We start from the raw sequence: 10,374 nt of genomic DNA, 5'->3' as shown, positions 1-10,374 counted from the left end.
CTAGGCCCATAGCAATTTCTGAAATCTCAAAGCCCATGTGTAAAATGGCAAGTGGTGGTGCTAAGTTTAGTCCCACCTTGGAAGTTGAAGAAGAGTTGGACCTCTTTATATAGTGGGTTCTCTCCACCACTCTAAGTGGTGTGTGAGAAGAGAAAGGGAAAACCACACGCGCGCGCTCGCTCGCCTCGCCTCGCCTGGCGGCGGGCGGGCCGGGCGGGCGTGGCGAGGCGAGGCGAGGCGAGGCGAGGCGGCGGCGTACATGCGACATGCGCGTGAATGGTCCGCCGAAATCCGGTCCGTCTCCTTGCAGGAGCGCAGCTTCCTTTTGCCGTTTTATTTTTATGTCTTGGCAGACAAGTTTTTGATTTCTTGTCCGGTAAGTATACGAATTAGAAACCGAGTCGGTTTGGGATTGTGGTCGCGACACAATACCGCCTCTGGTCCTAATATATATACAGCTACCGGCTGCGGCCATAGACGGACCGAAATACACCTAGGGTTTTGCCTCATCTCACAACTTGCGCCGCCATTGTAGTCTACTCCATCCCAAACGCCGGCGTGCATCGGCGTGTGGGAGAGCAGGTCTCCGGAACCGTTCGTCTTTGCGATCCTGCACCGGGAGAGGACGAATTAGGTTTTTGGGAAGCGCTGTGCGCGACTGCTCAAATTCGTAATCACGGGTCGTCTTCCGTCCAAGTCGGGCGGTGCTACTCATCGTCGTATTCATCGCCGTCAGCAGCAGATCGTCGCCAACATCATCATCAACATTGTCGCACCCATAATAGCTAACGATCAGTACGTCCAACATCCTCTATTCATGTCTGTTTCTACAGCTATTGTTACGTGTTTACTGCTGTTATGTATGTCTTGCTATTCTTCTAGTTTGCTAGATTATTGCATGCTAGTATCTCCTCTAGTCATGAATTATTTACTGGAATTAATCATGAACTTGCCTAATATTCCAACACGGAATCCGTCTTTCATCCACGTCGCTCCTCGACGGTCGGCGATTGACCGATTCTGTAATGTGTGTTTGGTTGCCTGCAGCCATCGGGTAGAGGACGTGATTCATCAACGTGCTTTAGGCATATACTTGCAAGTTGCGTTTCAATAGTTGTCTCGTCATCCTCTCAGCTAGATGCCACTAGGAAATCACCCCGGCGGCCCCGCGTGCTCGTTGAACTTGCCTCTCTTGGAACGATTCGCTCCAATCATCATCATCCACTCGCGCTACGCACGGCCTATCTTTACCTCTTTATCTTTATCTTTATCTTTATCTTTACCTACTAATAAAGCGCTTATTGCTTCTGGTCGTACGTCAGCAATTTTTCATAAAAGTCCCTCTCTTTCTAAGAAATCAACCCGCAGTCCCTGTTTTTAAGTGAAAAAAACGTTTCGTCCGGGGTTGTAAATAAAAAAAACAGACACGAGCACGACTGCACGAGCTCTCCTCTCTCCCACGCCTCCTGATCCCAGCCGCCAGGAGGCACGCGGCCCGTGCGGCGCTCGATCCGGTGACGCGCCGGCCGCCGCCGACGCCGGCAATCACTGCACCCTGCACCACCGTTCCACCTTAGCTCCTCATCTTCCCCGCGTGCCCGAGCTCCTCCTCTCTCCCGCGTGCCCGAGCTCCTCGCTGTGTGCCGCTCGGGAGGGCTTGCGTTCGCCGCTCGACCAAAGCCACCGCGAGCTGGTCGTCGTTGCACTTGCTGGCGACCTGGCCGTCCCCTCTGCACCACTTTCACCTCAAATTTGGACGCTCATGTGCTTGTGGATGTTCTCAGTTATTTTTTGCACACAAGGTGTTTGTGTGTTTGTCTGAACCAGTTTCAGTCACAGATCCTTGAGGTAAACTCCACATGAATACATCATGAGACTAAATCTCCTTTCATATGATTCAAAACATGTTATGATGGTGGGAGTGAATCGGGTTATTAGAATAATGGTTTGCTAATTAATTTACATCATGGTTAGTCTCAAGACACATGGGTACGCCGGCTCCTATTGCTTAACAAATGTATATCTGCAGATTTTTTTTAATCATATAAAGAAGTTACAGTTAGGTGTTGACCTTTTTTTTTGCCTAGACACAGCACCTCCAACAAGATCTGGGCACTCATAATGATATATATATATATATATATATATATATATATATATATATATATATATATGCATGCTTTTTGTTTTTGCTGCGCATTTTTTCGATTTATCTTTGATGCGCATTTTTAGTTTTAATTGTTGTTTACCTTCAGCCGACCTAATTGAGCTATCGGAGGTGTTGCGGTCTTTTAGCAAACATGCCCTATATTCTATGGTTTGGCATCTATAGGATGCCATCTCTGGTCATGGATCCACTATGGCTGCTTCGTCCTTCACTTAGGACCTTCTCGCCCCCACAGAGATCAGAGGTAACCCACGCCGTTGGAAATTGTTGCTCAAGTTCTTGCTTCAACAAATTTTGTTTCGGATATAATTTATGGCCATGCCATGTATTAATTATCCTTATAATGTTCATCTGAATTTGCAGAGAAAAATATATCTTGGAAGCAGGAACCCTTACCTCATAAGATGGGTGAGCTGTAGGATTTGGTTCTGTTGAACTTGAATTAGTTTTTGCTCATCATGTTCTCTGTATTAGGAATTCAGGTGCCTTCCAACTCTAATTTTTTCGTATTGTTGGTGCATGCTGGGAGTCACATTGTTATGCATGCTAGCAAACATTAGGATTAGAATCTTACCCTGTAGGTTATTAATATCTTTTCCACTAACCGAGATTCAGCAATTTAATTCGTATGGTCGCACAAGCAGTTTTGTTTTTGGATTTGTCTTGACAAACGTATTGGGTACATCAATTTAATTCGTATTAAGATCACACAAGCAGTTAGTTCCGTTACACTTGGGTCACCGACGGTTGCCGTGCAACTATGCTCCTCTCATGTTGTAGTGGCTAGCTGCTGCAATTCACGGATCATGCTCTCATGGGAAGGAGGCTGTGGCTTTCTCAATTGATCAGAATAACAGAACCCCACATAGTTCTTTTCTAGATATATATTGTTATTTCTGATGTTGTGTGGACCATCAGAAACCTGATGTGTGTGTGTATCATAGAATATCTTGCTATTTATGTATATTGCTTACCTTTCATTCCTGTACCACTTCTCTAAATATAAGCCACTTCTTTTCTATTGTTAGCGCTATCTTTTGATGTTAATGCACTAAAAATCTAAAGCCTTTCCCTCTGCAAAATGTTGATATTAGAGATTTTTTTTGTGGGAAAATGATGATATTAAAGCTATGCGTCTTATAATCCGTACTGTATATGACAATGCGTATTCAGTTATATTATGTTTGTAGCATGGCATTTTTCCATTCCTTTTTTTCCTGATGAATCACATGGTAAATTTTGATATACAATGACTGCTCTTGCAAAAAATGTGGAATTTAGAGAGGGACTCTACAACAAGCAAGGTTTTAGGTTCTGAATCTAAATAACCTCTTCTTCAGTTCAGTCCTAGAAAAAGCTGATCGGAGAAACAAAGAAGCAACAATGAATGGGTCCCTTTCTTGACCACACAAGAGTTGTCTGTGTGCAAGTCATGAACCGTTTGTCCATCAATACAAGTGCGGGATTTGAACATGTTAATTCTGACCTTCTGTTGGGAGTTTATATTATACCTTTCATGCGAAGTAGTTACATTTATCACATGGAAGACAATGCCCATGGAGTGGAAGGTGGAGAGATTCAGACTTCGGAGGATGTTAATATGCTCATAAAATTTCAATTAAACTTGTAGAAATCTTCCATGTAGCTGTGATTGTTCTCTCCGGACATGGAGGATCAGTTCTTGGACAAATTTATTTGTCTGTTGTATGACTTGCCACCACTTTTTTCCAAAATTCCTATTCACATGTTATCAAACCATAAAGATCAATATCTTAAAACTTTAGTAGAATTAATCTGCCTTTATTTCTGGACTCTAGCATTTTGTGCTTCTTCACAAGTTCCAAGTTGTTATTTGGCGATTAATTTAATTTGGGTTCTTGGCACTCGCTCGTGCAGGTTATGACTATGCCGTAGGTGACGTGCGGAAAGGCGACCAAAGAGTACATGAAGAATTCTTGCTATCAACTAGGGCTGGATGCCCCCAGGAAGAATGCCGTGAGTCAACTTTAATGACTAATATGTTAATTTCTTCTAGCTACACAATATGAGATATTGCTTCTTAATTAACGCTTACTGCTACGTAGTAAGATGACAATGGGATTTTGTTTCTCGAGTTGGCACTCAGTAGTAAAAGTGCTTTATACTTCGAATAGTTGAGCAGAAAACTGGCGTGTCATGGCTCCTAATGTTACAGAGCAAGTGGACAGACTCTATCCCCCCCCCCCCTCTCTCTAGACTTTGTTTTCTAGGTTTGGTTGGGTACAAAAGGCTAGATTATGGTATATATTCATTGATGCAGAAGCTAGAAGCTCATTGATATTATTTTTCTTGCCAAACATACAAAGGATTGTGCATAAAACTTCTAGCTTGAAATCTACATCTGGGTTACGAGCTTTCTCCAGAATTTAAGAACATCGTTGTGGACATTTAGATATTTTTGTAGTATTCTTCAGGGTCTTGACTTAATTTCTTTTCACATAGTAAAATATTAATTATATGTTGTACAGTAGTAGTACTGTGCATACTATGTACTCAAGTTTATTAAAGTCAAAGCAGGAAAGGAGATCAGAGTTCAGGGCATGTTCAGCTCCACCCATGCATCAAGGGAAATATATACGACGCAAATGATAACGTGTTCTGCTAGATGACATAGTACAAGGTTCAGCAGCGACGACATGATCTCAAACATGCCACTGGCATGGCACCTATACTAAACTTGATTTGTTCTCTCAATATGGAGTGTTAATCTTCTCCTCTGCATAGTACAAATATTCCCTTAGCTCAAAGGATATAGACATGGTGAGTTTGGTTGGAGGAAATAAGAATGATTTATAAAAGTAATAAAAGGGAGATAATGCTGCTTGATGTGTATGGGGATTCTGAAGATATATATGATTGATACTTTCCCTGCATGATATAGATTAGTCGAGGTTTGCGAAGTTCTCTATAAAAGAACTATGTGGGGTTCTATTATTGTATTATTTCTAACACGTAAAATATTTAGGCCCCCGTTGCATTGCAAGGGCAATCAGGTCATGGCAGAATCAAGTAGGAACTAGGAAGTAGGAAGGGACCAGTCCCGCCCCCAGCGACAAAGACTCCGACAACGGTGACGGCAGTGTGTCCCGGCGAGCGTGAGCAATGGAAGCATAATCTCCAAGTAACTGACCAAGACGTTGTCCAGGTCACACGTCGAGGACTTCCTGCCGCCACCTTGGCTGCTGTTGTTGTCCCCTCAAATAAGCCATATAAGGTTAGTTCCATACACTGCAAATGCAACTTGCAAGCATGGGGACATGTACAGAACACAAGTGTCATACACACAGAAATCATCAACTTTGTGTTTTAATTGTCTGAATTACAGGCATCCCTAGCTGCACTTGCAGGTCAAAAACATGTGCATACTTCGGTAGGCACAACAAGCAGACCTATACAAATTTGCTACAAAGGCCTGAGCTACTGAATATATATACCTGTAATAAAAGAGGCTTTCCTATCGTCCTCTTTCATGTTCAAGTTCCTAATGAAGCAGCCATGAAAGACTGGGTCAACAATGAAATAAAATAGAAAACTAAACCCACTGTTCATGATCTTTGTGGAAGAAAACACATACGATTCTTATTCTGTAAGAGTTGTTTGTCTTTTGAGTTACTGCATAGGCAAAATGCCAAAATTCAGTGTAGTCTTTTTGGTTAATCTCATCATCATGTAATTAATATTCTGTGAAGACTACAATATACAGCGAGGCAATGAGAAGAACTGGACCTGGTGTGTGAGTGTATAAATATACAAGAAGCTATTTTTATCCAATCTTGCTATTAATGACCATGTGGTGTAATCTTGGGCTATTTGTTGTAAATAGCTAAAAGTGGTTCATAATTCTTGGTGTGTTTTGCTGTTTCTTGCGCTGGAGGATCTGCTCCTTCCCCACGCGTGCCCACGAGGACAAGGAGTCATAGTGGTGGCCACTAGCAGCGCCAGAAGGAGCGTCCATTCAAGCACATTCAACTAGGATGGTGTGCACGTTTTTTTTAAAAGCTCAGGCTCCTCTTTCTTACATGAGTTATTCTTAATTATTGATTTGATCTGTAGGATTTACATCAGGTTGGCACAATTTGATGAACTTGAATTGTTTTATGTTGGTCATTATAATTTTTGTGAATTTTTGTTGTTAGCCCGTTGCAACGCACGGGCACTTTTACTAGTATATATATAAGTATAATAACGCGTGCGTGCTAGAACAACGACCACACACACGCCACACCTGCTCGATCGAACTAGTCCAGCACAGCGGGTGGCTTCTTCTTGCTTTACTCCACAGCCAGCGCCAGTGCAATTAACTACGCAGCTGTGTTTGGCACCATGCTACCGTCGGCGAGGCCACTGCTCGCTGCCGCCGCCGTCCTCTGCTTCTGGCTGCTGGTGGCCGTGGCGGAGGCCAAGGTGCACCACTACACGTGGGACATCTCGTACCAGTTAAAGTCCCCCGACTGCTTCGAGAAGCTCGCTGTGACCGTCAACGGCGAGGCTCCCGGCCCGACCATCCGCGCCACGCAGGGTGACACCATCGTCGTCGCCGTCCATAACAAGCTCGAGACCGAGAACACCGCCATCCACTGGCACGGCATCCGCCAGATTGACACGCCGTGGGCTGACGGCGTCGCCGGCGTCACGCAGTGCCCCATCCTGCCCGGCGAAACCTTCACCTACCAATTCGTCGTCGACAGGGTAAGCAACATAGAGTGACGTTTTCTTTTCTTTATTTATTGCGTGAAATGTCATTGATTCTAATCTCTGAACCCCTTCTCGTCTCTAAATGTGTTTTGTCTGTGTGTTTTCAGCCTGGCACGTACCTGTACCATGCGCACTACGGGATGCAGCGCGTGGCGGGGCTCAACGGCATGATCGTAGTCACCGTGCCGGACGGCTTCGTCGAGCCCTTCTCTTACGACGAGGAGCACACCGTCCTCCTCGGCGACTGGTGGCACAAGAGCGTCTACGAGCAGGCCACAGGCCTCTCCTCCAACCCCTTCGTCTTCGTCACCGAGCCCCAGTCTCTCCTCATCAACGGCAGAGGAATGTTCAACTGCTCGCTCGCTCCCAGTGGAACGTGCAACGCCTCCCGCCCCGACTGCGCTCTGCCGACTCTCTTCACCGCCGTGCCCGGGAAGACATACCTCCTCCGCATCGGCAGCCTCACCTCGCTCTCCTCGCTCTACTTCGAGATCGAGGGCCACTCGATGATGGTCGTGGAGGCCGACGGGCACTACGTGCTGCCGTTCGCCGTGAGGGGCCTCTTCATCTACTCTGGCGAGACGTACTCCGTGCTGGTCAAGGCCGACCAGGACCCGCGGCGAAACTACTGGGCTGCGTCCCACGTCGTTGGCCGCAACCCCAGCCAGACACCCAGCGGCAAGGCCGTCGTCAGCTACGCCTTCAACGGCAACAACCCGTGGATGCCTCCGCCCACGGCGCCACCGGCTGGCCGGGCATGGAACAACACGGCTATCAGGGTGGAGCAGAGCAGGGCCATCTTCGCGCACCCACGCTACGTCGTGCCCATGCCGGCGAGGGCCGACCGCACGCTGCTCCTCCTCAACACCCAGAACCGGATTGATGGCCACATCAAGTGGACCATCAATGGCGTGTCGCTCATGTTCCCGGCCACGCCGTATCTCGTGGCGATGAAGCGCGGCATGAAAGACGCGTACGAACAGCGCCCCCCGCCCGACATGTACGACCACATGAGCCACGAAATCTCCGCGCCGGCGCCGACGAACGGGACCGTGGGCAGCCCGGTGTACAGGCTGGCGCTCGGCTCCGTGGTGGACGTGGTGCTGCAGAACTCCAACGCGCTCAACAACAAGACCGAGACGCACCCGTGGCATCTACACGGGCACGACTTCTGGGTGCTCGGCCACGGCGAAGGTAAGTTCAACCCTGCCGCGGACGCCTGGAGGCTGCTCAACGTGAGGGACCCGATCATGAAGAACACCGTGCCACTGCACCCGGATGGGTGGACGGCGGTGCGGTTCCGGGCGGACAACCCGGGGGTGTGGTTGTTCCACTGCCACGTGGAGGCGCACGTCTTCATGGGCATGGGTGTGGTCTTCGAGGAGGGCGTCAAGAGGGTCGGCCGACTGCCATCGTCCATCATGGGCTGTGGACGATCCAAGGGGCTGCACTGATCGGACCGGGTGCAAGTTATAATTTCAATTTATTATATTTTTTGAGTTGAAGTTGTCATTTTATTTACAAAATAAAGGTTGATCTTACTAGGGTTAGTTCTTATTTCATTCAGTTTGTCTAATTCCTATTTCATTTATCCTTATTAAAGTGTACAAGGTACATACAGTCGGTCTTTTTTCATGTACACAATGTATTAATTTATCCTTTTATTTTATTAGAATCTTTGAGATTGTATACATGATGTCGGTTATAACTCCTCCAAACAGGCTTTCGCCTAGCTTTATATATAAAGCCCAAATGGCCGAACCGATACAAAGTGGGAAGAAAATCTGGAAACAAGTAGGTTGGAAGAAAAATAAAAGGACATTCGGATGAGTGGCACAAGTGCGGCCAACCCAACATCGAGCGTAAAACAAGGAGACACCACCTCTAACAGACAACAACGGAGACTATCGAACAAGGTCGGAACTGTGCTGCCTTGCAAGACCACCACACACCATAGTACCAAGCACATCGAGCCATCTTCATAGGGCGCCAACTCGCCATCGAGACTGGCCCCTCGCTCCGGGTTGTGGACTGCCTCTCCTGCTAGGGGATAGCAAGAACAGAGATCAGAGACCATGTTGGAATTGTGCGAGAGCCAAAGCTTCTTGAATGCCACCGATGGCTCACCTTTTTTTTCCTTTCCGCCACCCCAAGTCCCCAATGGAGGTGCCTCAAAATCACTTGTGTTTGGCCTTCAAGGCGACCATCACACCATTACAGAATTCACTGGAGCACACCACATGCAAGGTCCCTTCCAGGAAAGACTCCTACTACCTAGGAGTCCCGAATCTCCAAGAGTAACAATTCTGGTGATGAATGTGTAGGAGAATCATGATTCGGTTTGGTGCGACTATAGATCGGCGATTCATCTTTCAATCCTAAAAGTTCAATGGAGTTTGGTTGGGAGAATAGAAGGGAGATGAGATTTTAGAGGTTTGGCAATGGTGAAGCAACTCACATGAAGGATTAGGTCTAGTGGTATAAGAAGGACGTATATTTATACCCATCCACCCAATCCAACTGTTGGAAGTCCGTGGACCCGGGCTACCCTAGAGGCCTAGGGCCCCAATGGTTCGGAGACCTACTCTGTCTAGACGGTAGACCACAGGCACCCTAGAGACCCGGGGCCTAGGGACTCCATAGACCCATTCCATACAGAGACGAAGCCAAGGTCACCTAGGAGACCTGGACCGTCCAGAGAGCAAGCATATGAACCCTAGAGACTCGAGGGTTAGGACCCAGAGATCTATGGTATCCACAGGCGAAACTGTTGAACCAGGAGATGGCCCCCTGTACCATGGATACCCGAGGGTCAATGCAAGGGTTGAATTGGTGGGTTTTAAGTTTGAGTAGGTTGTGTGTGTGGGTGGTGGGGCTTGTATAAGATGTACAGCACACGCTCGCCCCACTACACACCACCTCAACCCCTCTTAATAGTGTGGCTTCCCTAAGACTCGAATAAAACCCCAAAAATCGAGTCTTTCAACAAACCGATAAATTTTTCGTTTCCTTATTGGAATTGGGGGGGGGGGAGGGAAGTACCATCTCCATACTCTTTATGAACCATTGCCCCATGGGTACACTTGATAAATGTCATCAATCATACTTCCGTATACATCAAAAGGCATTATGGGTTTAGATGTTTTTTCAGTTAGCCGGTCTCATGATGTGAGTTATCATTATGAAGTATTATAAAGGTATGTCTAAAGCACCAGAAGGAAGTAATTTCTCCTTGGATGAATCTACAATAAATGATGTACCTTGGGTCTATGCTGCCAAAAATGTCTTTCTCACTGCTTCTTTTATGGAAAAAGTGCAAGTATGACTGTCCAAAAAATTTCCAATGTTGTTGGGTGTGTAAGATCATATGGTTTAACCCATGTATACAACTTCAATGCAAGGAAGAAATGACGTAGACATGGTTTTTTTCTTACATAATACTAAGATGCACATGCAAAGGTTGAGTAGGGTCA

The 10,374-nt window shown here is 46.5% G+C and overlaps 1 protein-coding gene and 1 long non-coding RNA gene across 4 annotated transcripts; both read left to right on the top strand.

Moving 5' to 3' along the window:
- The first annotated feature begins 1,354 nt into the window (after window positions 1-1,354).
- On the top strand, window positions 1,355-5,977 carry LOC123112574 (uncharacterized). 3 transcript variants are annotated; one of them, XR_006455587.1, is made up of 6 exons: window positions 1,361-1,848; window positions 2,256-2,411; window positions 2,531-2,575; window positions 4,064-4,162; window positions 4,715-5,420; window positions 5,532-5,977. It is a non-coding gene; the product is annotated as an uncharacterized lncRNA (long non-coding RNA). The 3 variants fall into 3 exon arrangements; XR_006455585.1 differs by having other exon boundaries at window positions 1,355-1,848; window positions 4,715-5,977; XR_006455586.1 differs by having other exon boundaries at window positions 1,356-1,848; window positions 4,724-5,977.
- Window positions 5,978-6,308: 331 nt separating this feature from the next.
- LOC123116497 (L-ascorbate oxidase-like) lies at window positions 6,309-8,547 on the top strand. Its single transcript, XM_044537450.1, has 2 exons — window positions 6,309-6,895; window positions 7,009-8,547. Exons 1-2 carry the CDS (start codon window positions 6,530-6,532, stop codon window positions 8,353-8,355), a joined length of 1,713 nt encoding a protein of 570 aa, XP_044393385.1. The 5' UTR covers window positions 6,309-6,529; the 3' UTR covers window positions 8,356-8,547.
- The last annotated feature ends 1,827 nt before the right edge of the window (window positions 8,548-10,374 follow it).

Source organism: Triticum aestivum, chromosome 5B (assembly GCF_018294505.1).
Source record: "Triticum aestivum cultivar Chinese Spring chromosome 5B, IWGSC CS RefSeq v2.1, whole genome shotgun sequence".
Classification (NCBI taxonomy): domain Eukaryota; kingdom Viridiplantae; phylum Streptophyta; class Magnoliopsida; order Poales; family Poaceae; genus Triticum; species Triticum aestivum.
This window is presented reverse-complemented; position numbering and strand designations above follow the sequence as displayed.

Coding starts and splice junctions, on each gene's coding strand:
- LOC123116497 (XM_044537450.1), top strand. CDS start 6,530: ATGCTACCGTCGGCGAGGCCACTGCTCGCTGCCGCCGCCGTCCTCTGC. Junction 6,896..7,008: donor ACCAATTCGTCGTCGACAGG/GTAAGCAACATA, acceptor GTGTGTTTTCAG/CCTGGCACGTACCTGTACCA.